The 16,842-nt window shown below is 36.0% G+C and overlaps 1 protein-coding gene across 2 annotated transcripts in view; it reads left to right on the plus strand.

Moving 5' to 3' along the window:
* LOC132095394 (low-density lipoprotein receptor-related protein 1B-like) overlaps positions 1 to 16,842 on the plus strand; it is a 281,074-nt gene that overhangs the window by 78,613 nt on the left and 185,619 nt on the right. Inside the window, exon 2 of one of the 2 annotated variants that reach the window (XM_059500325.1) lies at positions 9,325 to 9,447. The exons of the other annotated variant lie outside the window; for it this stretch is intronic. Coding sequence (XP_059356308.1) covers positions 9,325 to 9,447 — 123 coding nt within the window. The remainder of the gene's footprint in view (positions 1 to 9,324; positions 9,448 to 16,842) is intronic. 2 annotated transcript variants of the gene reach the window in all.

Consider the following 16,842-nt stretch of genomic DNA (forward strand, 5'->3'; position numbering starts at 1 on the left):
TGGAGAATGCAGTGAAAACTCCTCTTCTCGCGTCTGCCCTAGACCCTCGGCACAAACATCTCAGGTTTCTCGATGAAAACATGAGAGAAGTAAGAAAAAAAAAAAAAACTTTTTGAACATTATCAGAACATTTTCCTTGATGCGAGTGGTGCATCACCAACGATGAAGAGGATGCAATGCCCACTCGTCGGAAAAGGCTGAGCCAGTTCTTCAGCGATGATTACAGAGAGTCCAGCTGAGACAAGTGGGAACAGTTCTTGCTGGAGCCATGTATTCCACCAGATGAGGATCCCATTCAGTGGTGAAACGAAAAAACGAAGCGCTTCACAAAACTTATTCGCTTAGCACACCGTTATTTGAGAGTCCCGCCAACGTCTGTGCCGTCAGAGCGCGTTTTCTCCGCGGTCGGCCTTATTGTTAAAAGACTAAGGAGCCGATCATGTTTACATGCCCGTATTTCTTAACAAGAACATATAAAACAATAGAAAAAAAAGCAAAAAATATTTGCTGACAGTTTCAAAGTTTCAAAGTTAAGTGTATAGTCTACGTTCTACAATAGCCTAATTGCTGCAGGCTACTTTATGTTTTTTCTTTGTTCACTTTTTTTTTGCTTTTTTTTTTTGCTTTTAATCTGTACTTTTGTTTGTTTGCACGCATTGTCAAAGGTTTTCAGCTACAAAACACGATGTGTAATGTTCAAGCTTATTGTGTGTAAGCTTGTTCAGAATTACGGAAACAATAAATGTTGCTGAAGAATAACTTCTGTATCATTAAACTTAATTTAAATAAATGAATATTCAAATATTCGTTTTTTGTGAGCTCAAATATTCGAATGTGATATTTGCTGAAAACGCCCATCCCTAGTCATTATGCTGAGACGCTGAGGAAAACAACATTAGCACGCCCATTATGGCAATTTGAAACGTAATTGAGACAGTAGCCTAATGTTACCTCAGTAAAAATGATTTGTCATTTGTTCTTCACGTATATCGTGGACTAAGTTACACATGCTGCAAGTTGACCTGTATGACCATTGCTAATGTAATTTAGTTACTCTAACAATATTTTCTGATGGAACTGAAAACAACCCTGTGATAGCCATTGGTGATATTGAATTTGTCCCGCGTTATAATTGCTGTGGCAAATGTGTTGGTTATTTGTTAGCCTACTTATGACAAAAACTTTAGTACTTGTAAATCGATTTAAATTTTTTTCTTATTGAAAAATAAGGAATTTTTATTTTGTTGTTTATATGTTTTTTGTTTTACTTTATCCTTTTTTTCTCAGATATTTTTTTTTTTTCTCATCAGCCTCACTTAGGACAGCGGGCACCTCATAACTGAGGTCTGAATCAGGCTGCAACAAGTTAGAGCAGTACAAGTGCTAACTCAAAATAAACATTCTCTACCTTTTAGGCTATGTACTATGTTAGTGATGTTTTGGAAGCACTAGGTTTAATTTCAAGGAAAAATAACTTTTTCTAATGTCCATAACACTAATGAAAAGCACAGTGTAGCCTATGATGTGAAAAATTTGGGCCATTTGGAATGTTTTGTAGACTACTTGTTTTTCATGCAAGTTCTACAGCCAAAAATAATAGAATGTCATGTAATCTTTCACATCACATATTTTAGCGTTATGGACGTGTGCTGCAGGGTAAGTAAAAAAGCTGACCACAGCTGGCCACTTTCACTTATAGCATCAGCTAAATGAATAGCTGTATCTTTGATATTGGCTACACATATTGACATAGGCTTGTGCTTGTACTTACATTAATGACAGATACATAACGTTACAAGTTAGACTAACAGCTACCGTTCTGTCTGTCACATACGAGCATACATCTTTACGATTATACTGTCACATACGAGCATACATCTTTACGATTATACTGTCACATACGAGCATACATTTTTACGGTTATACTGTCACATACGAGCATAAATCTTTACTATTATAGTTAACTAATGACAATTAGTACATTTTTTAAATACATAATTACTTATCAAAATATCTCTCATGAAGCATAAACATAATTAACAGAAAAAAAAAACTTACTGTGTACGTCTGTTCGTCACTTACCATTGGAAGCTCATTGAAGCTGCCTACGTTTCTGCTGAATCCTGCAGCTTATCTGGCAACCTGAGTCAGGGGGTAGGGGGAGGGGATACACCGCTCTACAGTATTTTTATAGTGATTGCAGTACCAGTTTTGGCCACAATCCTACATACGGCTCCTTTAAGCTCACTTGTTCAGTCAGTAATAATGTATATATAGTCAAAAGTGTTGTTTTCCTCAAGAATGCCACCACTTAGAAGTGTGCAGCTTAATTATTTTAGACAGATCCAGTGTTAAGTCACAAAATGTTTCAGACATGTTTAAAAGGTTGAGAACCCTCGCAGTATAGCTTTTGATGCATTGCTTTTACATTGGCACTGTATACATAACCCTGAAACAGCATACAAGTATATAGTCACCTATGATGCATTGTGAGTTTAAATATATCTGATGTGTACAGAGATTTAGATTGTGCCTTTATTTGTCTTGCATCGAGCAACACCATGAAAGGAGGAATATCTTTTGAGGACTGTACATTTAAACTCACGCTCATGAATTATTCATTGTTTACAAGGTAGATTATACCAAGCAGTCGGCATCTCTGGCAATGGCTTTTAAAAATCTGACTGCGTTCCCTTTGATAATTTGTTGACATGCCCCCGCTGTTGTTTCGAAAATACAAATGACCTCACTGGAAAAGTGAAGGTCAGGCAGAGCTTAATGAAGGCCCTGTTGTCCTTTCCTATTGATTTCTCCGCTAGCCGGGCTACACACAGTCCGACTGGCTCAGAGTTGCCATGGTAAAGGTCTTTTGGCAGAGGATGTGTTTCCTGGATGGAGTGCCTTGTGGAATTTGTAAATGCGTGGCACCTCCGAGCATCATTATCCCCTCCCTCCTCAAACTCAGCTGGCTGGCCGCACATGGGCACAAACCGGAGCCTCAAGCATGGTCTCCGCGAACCCCATTTGATGTGCTTTTTCAGTGGAAACGCAGATCAATATGAATGAAAATTGAAGCAGAACAAATAGTTTGGCTCTCACACTGACATTCACTGGTGTTATATGGGTGAATCTCACTGCTAAATGACATTCTCAAGGCATTTATGTAATAGGTGTCTGGTAATATTAATGTTAATCACGGTTTTCTGATCAAAACTGAGGCAGGTGACATTTAGATCAAAATACCATGTAGTATATGTCAAGGTGAAAATTAAATAGTTCACTGGCCGTCTTGGGTTGGAAAGCTCAAAAAGAGGAGCGCATGACGGTTGCATGTGTTTGTGTTAGACGCAAGGTTTAGCATGCGTGAGTTTTTATCCTTTCACAAGTGTCAGAGAAGCATTATATGGATCATATCTAATCTTGAAGGATTTTCACAGCCTTAGAATGACTTATAGCAAGATTTCCTATGAAATCTAACTAGGAGAATGTCATATTACTGTGTACATTGACCTCAATATGAAAATGTCACTTTACTTACATGGCCTAATACCTTTTTGGTGCAAATTAGGTAAATCATTCTATGCTGTTGACATAGTTATTTTCTCTTAGCTATGATTTAATTGACAGTGATTATCTTTCTTGAGTTTAGAAATTGTTATGTTGTCTTTTCTATTATGCCACGGTAGGGCTGTCAAGGTAAGGAGACAGTCTTGGGTGCGTTAGATGACAGCGAACAGTTGGAAAGATAATGAGACTGAAGGGGCTTGAACAGCTGTTGAGCATCCGGTTAAAGCTTAAATTAAATGCAAGGTGATTCATTTCTGAGGGTTATACTGGAGCATCATTGATTCAGGCTCATTAATGGGGCTCACAATTGTAGATGAGCATATTCAAACAGTTGTTTTGTTGTCTTTGGTATATTAGAGATGCAGTATAATATGTAACAACATAGTTAGCTTATGGTTAAATACATATCTTTTTTAGAGGTTTTATAATAATTTAATTCAATTAAATTAAAAATTGTACACTGAAGGAAATAAAACATGGATTATTGTATGTGTACATCAAATTTATTATTTTCCCTATTTTTACCCAAAATAGTATGAATTGGCCATTATAAAGCACTATATATATTTTATATATATATTAGGGGTGTGCCATATCATACCATCCACAATAATACCAGTATAAATTTTTACATGATAAATGTCATATCGCGATATCAATGAAATAGGCTAGATGAGATTATGTATTTTCTAGGGATGCACCGAATATTCAGCAGCCGAAATTATTAGGCAGAAAATAGCAACAACAATAACAACAAAATTCTTTCGATGTTTGGCCGAATACACATAAAGACTGGTTAAATTTTACCGAACAATTGTGTGATGCGATCAAACAGAGGCGTGCACTAATGCAGCAGACTTGTGGGCAGTGTGAAGACATTAAAAACTGTCAAGAGAAGGAAACAAAAATCATTACAAGCACCGACAGTGAGAGACTGTTTAGGACTGCATCTCATGTATCTGATAAGAAGAGGAAGGGATGGTTGTTGCTGGTTACTGTATGATGATTAAAATCACAAAATGGTCTTAAACAATTAAAAAATCTCCAGAACACCTTGCACCTTGCACGTATTCTAATACAGTGTTGTAATGTTACGAAGTAAAAATACCTTATTACAGTACTTGAGTATTTTCTGGGAGTATATTTACTTTACTTGAGTTTTAATATTTCAGCCAATTTTACAAAATAGGCAGAAGAAGACAGTCTGTAGGAATAGCAGGTTTGTCGAATCAGTGGTCTGGTGTTTGAAAGTCAGACTCCTAAAAAACACCTTTGCTCATGTGCAAACAAATGTGTGCCGCACACAGCAGCGGATGATTTTATTTCCCACTCAAGTCGACTCTGAGGTGTGCGATACAGCATTGTCTGCGATAATATGGTAGGTGTTGTTGTAATGATGTGCAATCTGACATTATCAAGTAGGCTATATCACCAAATCATACACAGAGTGCACGCACATTGATTTATCAGTCTATTAAAACTCAAAATTCCAGGCATTCTAAATTGTAGACAGCAAAAATGCTTCTGTATGCTTTTTATATTTGGACTATTAAATTTCATGTAGGCCTAGTTAACTTTTTCTATATCACACAAAGAGTACCGTTTTTCTGCAGATGCATGAACACATTTAATAGTCATTTTATACGTTATACGTATAAGTTCAGTAAAGCAATTAACTACTTACACTTTAGACATAATATTGCTTGTTTTTGCTCAATTTTGCTAATGTAAATGGTTCCAAACAGATCACAGCAATGTTTTGCATCTCTGAGCAATGGACAGTGTTTACTTATTGAATGAATCAGCTTTTTGAATGAATCGGTTGAATAAATGATTCAGTGATTTACTCATTAACACAGTCAAATGCATTGTTTCTGTATGAATCAACCATTTAAATGTATCGGTTGAATCTCAATGACTCACTCATTAACATTCACTTGCTGTCACCTACTGGCGGTTTTAATTTCACATTTCGACTACTTTTTTCCATGTTTTAAATTATTTCACATATCAGTATTCAAGGTTTTATGTTAAAAACAAAACAATAGGCCTATTTATTAATTTTTTTACCCAAAAATACAAAATGGAAGAAAGAGTTAAAACTGAACACAATCTTGCTATTCAAGTTATGAATGAACATCTATATATAATGGCCTAATGGTTAGAGAGTTTGACTCCTAACCCTAAGGTTGTGGGTTTGAGTCTCGGGCTGGCAATACCACGACTGAGGTGCCCTTGAGCAACGCACTGAACCCCCAACTACCCTGTCCGTCACAGCATAAATGGCTGCCCACTGCTCTGGGTGTGTGTTCATGGTGTGTGTGTTCATTGCTGTGTGTGTGCACTTTGGATGGGTTAAATGCAGAGCATGAATTCTGAGTATGGGACACCATACTTGGCTGTATGTCACTTAACCTTCATATATATATATATATATATATATATATATATATATATATATATATATATATATATATATATATATATATATATATATATATATATATATATGCTTATTTTGCATTTACTTACAAGTACTTTTACTTTCAATAGTTAAGTACATTTAAGATTTAAAAAATACTTTGTGTAGGCTACTTAAGTACAATAAATATCACATACTTTAAGACTTTTACTTAAGTAATATTCTAAACAGGACTTCAACTTCTATCAAAGTCATTTTCTGGTACGATATCTGTACTTTTACTTGAGTATGACTTCCAGGTACTTTATATACCACTGTTCTAATACACGCATGAATTGCATATATATATATATATAGCAAATTAATTTAAGTATTAAAATATATTTTCTGATTTTTTTATTGCAAAATGTATCATATGTATTATGGAAAATGGAAATTGTTTGTGAAGATGCTTGAATGGGTTGTGCTTGAATATTTGCATTAAACAACATCATGTATATGAATTGAGCTTACTCTGTGGCATGGGTGCCTAGCGTCAAACAACTATTTTCCTTGACATATTCATCAAACAAGATTGACAGAGCCTCCATCTAGAGTTCTGAAGACCATCGCTTCTATTCACCGGCTCCCTGTCACAGTTTTACATATCGAAACTGATGGAATCACAAAGGCTGAGGAGCTTTAATGAGCCAAAGTTCTCTTCTCGTTGAGGTGGCAGCTTGTGTCAGAAATGAAGCTCATAATAACATGCCAATCCAAGCCTCACTGAACATTTCCTACTGTTATGGTAATGGGTTACCGCTACCTCATCAAAGAGTTAGGGCGTTGTTATTTTTATCTTCCTTCTTCATGCCTGTATGAAATTATCTCTGAATGACCGCAGCATTTAGTGGTTCAGTGTAGCATTCCCTCCTTTCAGATGTTAATTCCGTTTTTGCGTCAGAAAACAAATGATGCAAGATTGTATTCCTTGACAGGTTTGAAGTGTTTTGTGCAGTTTTTCTTTTTGTACATTTTGAACTTTCTGTGGAGAATCTATTGAAACAGAGCTGTGGAAGCATCAAACACCCGAGTCAAGAAGTGAAGGCCTCTTGAGGTCTGCTAAGGGGAGGTAAAGTGGCATCACTGGTCATTCCAATAATTCAAATTGGGCTATGCTTTAAAGGGTATCCCGACATGAAAGCAGATACACATCTGTGGACAGATGCCGCTCCAAGGCTCTGAAGTTGCCTCTTTTATGGGTTTTTGCAGCTTGCGAAAGAAACCGTCTTCAGGTAAAAGGAATGTTTTTTAAATGGTAACCAATTCAGCTGCAAAGATAAAGATGCCTTCAGACTGGACTCAGGAGATCTTTTATTCGGAGGCCTGACCAAACCTTTCCTCTCCTTGGCTATTTTTCCTCCAGTTGAATTTGATTCAGGTGAACTTTTTTGTTTTAACTGTCAGTCAGCATTTTCCTGCAAAATATGAAGCTAGTATCGCTTTGGCTTGAAATCCGTTTCAATAACCACTCATCCGAAAATATAGACATGTCTTTTTTTTAAAGCCACTACAAAAATCAAATCACCGTCACTATTCATTCGGGGCAGCAGAATTGCTGTTGTTTTTGTTAGTAAGAATGAAGGACAGAGGGCAGTCCTCATCATATTCCCTGTAATTGCTTTTTGACTGATGTGCAGCTGCCATTGAATTGAATCAGGCCAGATTACCAACCGAGTTTCAGAGCCAGTGTGGCTCAAAAGAAAGTGAATCAATTGTAGAAGAACCCAGCCCTCGAACAATTTGCTAGATCCATTCTTTCCCATAGAACTAATCTTCAGTCATGTTAGAGAGAAATGCAGCAGTGCCTCTTATTATAAGATGTGCAAGAACATTTTTGGATTTTAAAATTATGTAGGATCAACTTGTGAAGTCAGTTGTCTGGTGCTGAATTCCCATGTTGCTGCATTTGAAGATGTGTATCTGTGTATTTCTAACCTAAGAAAACACCATTTTATAACTACACGACATGTCGAATAGTGCAAGTGCTTTGTTCAGTTCCTATTTGTAAGTGAGATATTAACGAGATGAAATTTGATGTGATTTACTCATGCTTATGTCAACTTGAACTTCTTTTGCGTTCCACCAAAGAAAGTCATAAAGATTTGAAATGAAACTGAAGGTGAGTAAATTATAAAAAACTTCACATTTACTTCATCCAAAAATTTGCAGCTTCTTTAAAAACAAAGCATTGCAATATAGATTATGGATTTCATGTGACCAGAACCAAAACAAGGTAGCATTCCTTGGCATGTAGCAGTGAGCTACAGTCGTAGTATGTGGAATTGGGAATTGTTCAATATACAAGTTCCAAAATGTAACACTATCAAAGCATTAAATGTAGAGGTGTAGTGAGAAATGCTGTTCATTTTCAGTTTGTTGTGGCCTAATTTTGAGGCCTACAGCTTGAAAGAGATAGAGAGTTTGAGAAAGACAGAGAGAGGGAGAGACCGGGAGCAAGATGAAACCGTTTGACATTTATAATTCTGTCCCTTGATAGTGAATTTGCTTGGCGGGGATTGTGTGTGTGTGTGTGTGTGTGTGTGTGTGTGTAGTAAGGTGGTGGTGGGGCACAGCAAGGACAGAGAGCAGTGGTGCATAGAATTATCACTTGCATTCCTGCTCAACATTTCAGAATTGGAGCATTTTGGATCATAATCATTTTGATATGTTCATAAATCATGTAGCTTCTTTAGAAGGGAAATGTGTGGCCCAGTTCTGAGTGATACCTGAAGGATTCTCATGGCTGCTTGATATTCTGATAGTCTTATAGTTATGTTTTTTTCTTGTAAATATCACTGGACGTCAGGGTTGTTGTACTGACAAAAGAGGATGGAAGAATGATGTTCTGATGTTTCTGAAACTGAAATCGCCCTTAATACTGAATATTCCTGTCTGACTGTTCAGTAAAATTTATTGACAACACATTCATGTCACTATAATGAATCATTGTGAGTTCACGCATTTCATGGATACTTACTAATCATTATATTTATTAGACAGTCATGTAATTTAGACATTTAAATGGTAAAATGGTAAATGGACTGCATTTATATAGCGCTTTCAACAGACCACATGGCCATCCAAAGCGCTTTACAAGTTGCCTCACATTCACCCATTCACACACTCTTTCATACACCGACTGCGGTGTCAGCCATTCAAGGCGCCATCCAGCTCGTCAGGAGAACCACTGAGGATGAACCACTGAGCCACTGCCGCAGTTATTACAGTTATTTAATAACTGTACTGCGCCTCATTCCATACTCCATCTCTGTCTCCACCCCCTCTCTCATTAGAGCCCATTTTGTGTGACGTTGGAGAGTTTCTGTGCGGTGACCAACTGACCTGTGTGTCCGAGAGCTGGCTTTGTGATGGGGAACCAGACTGTCCAGATGGTTCTGATGAGGTTCTGGACAAATGTAAGTAACCATTAAACCAACCCACAATGCCTCAAAACAGATCATTATGTCAACATCACTGCATTCCCATATCTCTATGCACCAAATAATCAGCATCTGCCTGCACATTATTGTTCCTCACTTTATTTCATTCCAGGTTGCACTTCACATGCAAATTGTGGAGAATGATAGCTGGGAATTTTAAAGAGATGAAAGTGTCCTGTTTTTAATATTTAATTGTATTCATGAAAAGATCTATCAGTTTAGGCTAAAACCTTGTGCCCAATTGCTTCATGTAGATGCAGGACATTTCTAGAAGAGCTTAATTTATTACAGATTCCAGGCACAGTGGGTCAACTATTCTCACCACTGGTATTCTATTATCATTTAGATTAATCATGTTAGCTCTGTTTTATTTATAATGTCTTAGAATGGATTCCAGGCATATTTATCATGGGGATTTTGTGGAGCTCATTACCATAGATTATGTATCGATAGGAAATGCGTTTCAATCAGCTTTTCACAACAAAATGTGCAGTGCAATTTAATGTGTTTGTAAGCCAACACAGATTGCTATCGCATGAGTGTACTAACAGCACTCCAATGGGATGGGTAATTTTATTCATGTGTTTGTGCGTATTTTTGGCTCCCCGAGGTTACCGTGTTGCTTACAATAGTGGAGTAAAATCAATGAGTAAGCAGTGCTGTCCCTTTAATCTATGTATGTATATATACAGCTTCATAGATTCATAGATGTATTTATCTATTTAGTTAGACAGTCCTAATCATATAGAGCTGCCAAGGACAGAAAGGAGCACATTAGAAAAATAAAACAATTGTCAATGTAAATTTTCTACATAACACGTAAAATAAAGATCTAAGATGTAGATTTTCCAATCTTAAAACCATATCAATTGTTTGGCTAAAGATTATCTATTAAATTATTAAACAAAACATTTTCCAAAAATGGTAGCTGTGGGGTAAGGTGTGCCATCTGCTTCAGGGAAAGCAGTGTCAGTAACTCAACTGATGTTGATAATAAGCTTTGCATTTAAATGCAGGCAATACTTTGGAAATGCATTGCTCTTGTTAAAGTGGTAGCCAGTTTTTTTTTTCCAAAAATCTGAGGGAGTGCTGGCAAAGAAAAAAAATCACCTTTCAAAGAAAACAATCAAGAGTTTGGTTCCCACACTGAAGAAGCTACCTCAGCCACACAAAAACTGGACAACTATACAGTAGGACATATTTCATATTTCCCAGCGGCTTTGGTTGTTGGAATGTGAAATAAGAAAATATACGTTTCATCAGTCTAATAATGGATCTTTTGAATGTTTTTTTTTTTTAGCAAGAGTACCCCCCCACCCCCCTGTGAAATATGTTAAACTTGAATGTATTATAATTAGCACTAGGTTAAGACTATAAAGTTGGATAGTAAAATTGGATTTTTATTTTATTTTGTATATCATTATGAGCTTATTTGATTCAATTTAACCCCCTCAGTCACCCCTTTTTAATTATGATTCAGTCCTTTTTTTCTATGGTCCTGCATTCTGGACGCTTTCCTCTAATGTTAGTTGATAGCAGACATTGAAATTTAATAAGATTCATTAATTCCATCTCTATCTTCTTTCTCCTTGACTAGAGGTTAACTTAAGTAAAAGGTGGCACAGCTTATCCCACTCTGTGCTCTAACTACTTTAATTTATCCTGACCTTTTTTAGGCTAAGACACTTCATTAATTTTAACTCTTGATAGAAAGGACACAATTTATTTAAAGTCATCGTTCTGAGAAACTGAGCTGGAATTCTTATTCATTGGTTAATACTCAGACCAATCTTCAAAGTAATTAAAATTTTGAAGCATCTTATTGCTTGTTGTAATTGGCAAGTACGTGCCTAACTAATGTATCACTCACAGTGGGACTGTTTATATATATGTCACTACTGATATTCCTCAAGTAAGACTTTCATTGAGAACACCTTAAACGACTGTCTTCTTCTTCTTATGTAACTGAATCTAGTTATAAAGCGATACTGCAGAAGCTTTTGCCTCTCGGCTCGTATTCATGTCTCAAATCGCATTATATTATGATGTTCAACTCTTAATTCTCTTAGTTTTTAAATAAGATTCACCTGTAGTGTTTTTAATTTCTGTCTAGCTGTTGCCTGATATTAAGTCCTTGGTTTTCATCTTATAGTTATTGCTTTTGCTGTTCCAGTTTCTGGACTGTGCATATTCCTAGCATTGGTGTGCCCAAGTTCTGCCACCACAGAGAAATGTAATCACCGCATTCCCAGGGCCTCCAGGGAAGGGCAGCTGCACATTTTCAGTGCCACATGGCCAGCGGGGACCTGGATAGGCTGCCCATCCAGCTTCCCTATGGGACCAGCCCGACATCTTGGGTTATCAGGGGAGCTGGGAGACAGCCCACTTTCCTGTAATGAAGAAAAACGTGTTGTGATGACAGTCTTAGAGCTTTCCAAGCACATCGTGCTATTTCTTATATTGGTCAGTGGAGTATGGCCCCTCATGTGCAGTGAATGTTTTGACATGAGTTATGAGTAGAATGACCACACAGCCAAAATAATTCCTGTATCGCTGAAAAGAATTATGGGTAGACTAAAAGCTCACAGAGAAACGGATTCCTAGGGTTTTAATGAAACGATATGGTTAATTTAATTCTGTTCCATATGCTCCTGCCTTTTGTCTTGAGCACAGTGTAATATACAAAGTGAAATACAAAGACATGCTTCAGTGACAAATTGCTCAACTCTTTCTTTTTCTTTTTTTTTTCCTCCCTTGAAGTTTGAATTGACCAGAGAGGGTGAGCGAGATTGATTTTTGTTTTGTTCTCATTTTTGTTCTGGGCAAAACATTAACTCACAACACTCAGGCGATGCAAGCGGTGAGCCACAAGGCGAGCACATGATGTTCTTGTTTTTTAAGAGATGAAAGCTGTTTTCTTTAGACATCTGTCAAGTTAATTGTACATTACTGGCCCTTAAACCCTTCTTTGATCAACTATGATATACTGTAGAACCTGGATTAAACTTTTACAAGAAGCTCTTCGTGTAATTTCATTCACACAGAAAACTTTTTTTTTTTATTGTCATTTTATATATAAAAGTTAAATATGCAGAAGACATAAACATTTATATTTAAAGAAGTTGAAATTAAGCTAAATGCTAAATTAATGTAAAACTATTCAGTAAATTTACATAATATACAAGTACAGGTACATCAATAATGGTTATAGTTATTATAAGCAAAAAAAATCTGTGCATATATAATCTTGTACAATATATTTTGTTTTGTGGTCTTGCAAAAATCGCTTTCCATCTAGAATAGAATGCATAGAAACACGTATGGATTTTATGAGCACTCCTCTCGGGGCAGTTTACTATGGCCCCCTTATACTGAAATAAATGGAGAGTAAATGTGCCTATTCCCCAAGAGATCTGACACCTGCAGAAAGGAGGTTTGAGAGGTAATGTAGCATAACATCTTGTTGTTGAACTGAGGGACAGGCATTCTGCATTATGCAATATTTACCTCAATGGCCGCCTCTGAGCGTAGAATGAAATGCTAACAAAATAGACTGTACAGGGGACATTTATGAGATCATCAGGTGACATTCAACTTGATTAACATCTTTTGAGCTCTGTGTTTCATGAGGAGATGTACAGTAGAGTATGTGTTGGAAGTCAATATGTACCATTACCACTAATATGTACCATTTAGGAGTAAAAAGGTACAGTTATGTACATTTTAGCTTTTGTACCTTAGGTTACTGTCCCAATTGCAGCTTTGTGACCTTTTTTCAGAGAGCAATGGGCATTGTTTTGAGAGTTATTCAATTATTTAGTGCTGTCAAACGATCAATTGCATCCAAAATAAACGTTTTTGTGTACATACTATATGTGTGTGTTCTGTATGTTTATACTGTAAATATATACACATGCATGTATATATTTAAGAAAAACATGTTATGTTTATAATATAAATGAATACATGTAAATATATGTAAATATTTTCTAAATATGTACTGTATGTGTCTGTATTTAGATATACATAATAAATTTACACAGTACACACACATATATTATGTAAACAATTTTTCTTTGGGATGCAATTAATCGTGATTAAACATTTGGCAGCACCACAATTATTTGAGGCACATTTATCATCTGGAAATGTTCAGAGCAAAAGCTGCTGTCATTTTTTTTTCTTATGATTTCTGTATTGTCTCACAACATCAAGATGAGCCAAATCAAAGCAGCTTATCAGAACGACATTTTTAAAATGGGAATTTCATTACTGGTACTTTCTAATTTCTCTCAGTTGTTAGGTACAGTTACAGCCCACATATATAGACATCAAATGGAAAAAATGTATGTTTATATGCACTTAGGCATCTGTACAGATTGAAAATCCCTACTAATAATAATAAAAAAAGAAAGTCTAAGCCTTTAAAATCATGAAAAATTGCCCACAGAGAACATAATTAAAAAAACAGGCAGTGTTCCTTACTAAGACTTAAATATAGTTGAATTGGCAAGTACTCAATCAGATTAAATGTGATAAAAGAGTAAAATTTGTTATTGTGGCCATCAAAATATATTGAATAAATGCATGCATGAGTGTGTATAGCATATATATCATAACTTCAGACAGCCAGGGGGTTTGGCATGTAAGCAGGGAGCTTTGGAGATGATCCTTTTAATTTAGTGGGATCCTCTGTGCTGTGAGAGCCAAGCTGATTCACTTCCTGTGGATGATGCCATCTGCTTGGGGGCAGCAAACAAACAGACAGACCAAACAAAGGCAAAGCTTTCTTCACTCTCTGTGCATGAATCATGCAGAGTTGGGTGCAGTTTAAATAAGATTGAGACTTGATTTTATTTTTTTTTAAATTGAGAGATACTAAGATGTAAAGGTTTTACCTAGTGCGTATGCTTTTTTATGTGTTATTGGTTTATTTTAGCAAAAAAAATTATAGATTGGTTTTACTATGCAGTATTTTATTTTATGTGTTACAATGTTCTGGGTAAAATATTATTACTATGTGATGTAAATAAATTCATGCTAATATTTTAAAAAGATGTAAATATTATTAGTTAGTTGTCTTCCACCATAACAGCACATTTTATTTTATTTTATTTTATTTTATTCACAAAGGGGTCAATGCTGTAGCTTCTAAATTGAAAAATAAATTAATTGCAATTAATTAAGATTCTGCCTCTACCTCTTGTATAATTACAAGATTTTAAACAAAACATTTTCCTGAGGCTATTATTTTAATAGGCAATACATTTATAGTTTTACTTTCCATCTTGTTTTTTATTTTTTATAACATCATCTTAAGAAAGTAAAACAGCAGAACATACGTGAGCTTATGAGCATTTAAAAAAAATAATTATAATGTCTGAAATTATAAAAATACTTTTATAGTTGTTCAGTCATTTGTTTGTTTGTTTGTTCATTTGTTCTTTCATTCTTTAGATCGATCATTCGTTCAGTTGATTGAAAGTTGCTGCTTAACGGGAATTAATTTCCTAACTTATATGTAATGATGCTTGCTGTTCATTCTGTTTATTCACTTATTTCTATAGTATTACTGCTACATCAGGTCTGGTTACATTGAGTTTGTAAAGATTTTGTCATATTATATTTTGGAATAAATAGTTTTTCTTGGCAGATATTGTGCTGCCATAGTTAGAGATTATTTTTCTTTTCTTGACAGATCTTTGAGTTTCACTGCCGTCTTCTCTCTTTCGCTCCTCTGCTCCCTTTGTTAGGGACAAAATCACTAGCTTGTCACCGGCAGCCCTGTGAAAAGAGCATATTTCAACACCTTGACAGCTTTGCTGTCACGATACCTCTGGATGACACCAAACTACTAAAGCCTACATTAGCCCCCTGCTGTTGTCTAAGAGAACTCTGTTGGTATACGCTAAGCTTAGAGGCAGGAGAGCAAACAGATGGTTTTCATTCAGTGAGGAAATTGTCTACTGTGAGGCACAATAGCACAGGGACCTTCACCTTCCACAATAATGACGAAACTAACACCACATCTTTGTGAATAATCTGTGCCTGTATGTTATGTGGCAGCATGATCCCTTTCAAAAACGGATCCTCAGTTAAACAAACAGAAAAGTCTAGACGTATTATAAGAGTATTCTAGACATGTTTCAACTGATCGTCTGTTATGTCTGGAGTGCTTCCTACAAAATGTTGCCTTTGCCAGAGCTATGTGCAATTCACATAGATCTCCAGTTTAGTAAATGAATCATTCCTTTGAAATGATCTGATCGCAATAATATTTGTAGGTATTTATACGAAACATTTGCATTTTCCCTTAATTTGATCATAATGCATGCAAGGAATACGTGACTAATAAAATCTCATTGCAAATGACCATATGAAATAGAGAACAGCCAGTGTCATCATTTACTCATCAGACGTACAGAATATGAATTTATTTCTTCTACAGAACACAAAAGATGATGCTTTGAAGAATCTTGTGGTCCGGACAACATTGGACCCCATTGACTTTCATTGTATGGGCATTTATCTTTGAAAAAAATATAAACAGCATCTTCAGATGGCAGGAAATGGTAGACAGTTCGACAGGACAACAGTCATATTGTATACAGTGACAGTCACCGAAGTCATGCATTTCAACATTCATTCGGCGGTTTGGATGACCAACATCCCTTGAAGGCAAGTCAGCATAACAGCATGATGGAAAGTACAGTAGTCTATTTTCTCTGAAGGACAGGATGTGAAACTTTACAATTATTAATATCACAGAATAATTTTCTCTATGTGAATCCTGTCTGCTATGTCTGCAGATCTCTTTCCCCTGAATTTTATAGAGTTGGGACCAAGCCAAGGGTTATTCTGTTCTCATGAGTACAGTACATTTATTCCCAGAGTAATGGACTGGCAGACTTGAAAACAATGCAGTAAAATATGTCCTTTGCAAATAATTGTTTGCAGAGAAGTTGTTTTTTTGGTTCTGTTTCTCCAAAGAAGCTATGCATTATTTATATGAATGACATTAATACTAAGGTGTTTTCTCTGGAATGGAGCCTGTACGGTGATCTACATAACAACAGACATCAAAAGATCTGGGTATATAAATTCTATCAGCTTTGCAATGGATCCAAACACAAAACCTTCTGAATGCATTGGGTCTTTGAAAGGGACTAAATAGCAGTGTTTAAAAATGCATGAAAGTGTGAATGTGCCGATTCTCCTGCAGGGGCTTGGGTGTGATGTATGGACACTTTATTGAGCAGTGAGTGGTTTTGAATGTGATGTATTAACAGACGGTGCATTGGAAGGCATAGCCCGGCGGAGGAAGTGATGGCTCCATTTCAGGATGTTGATTACATTACTCTGTGATGATGA

The sequence above is a fragment of the Carassius carassius genome, chromosome 19, assembly GCF_963082965.1.
Source record: "Carassius carassius chromosome 19, fCarCar2.1, whole genome shotgun sequence".
Taxonomy (NCBI): Eukaryota; Metazoa; Chordata; class Actinopteri; order Cypriniformes; family Cyprinidae; genus Carassius; species Carassius carassius.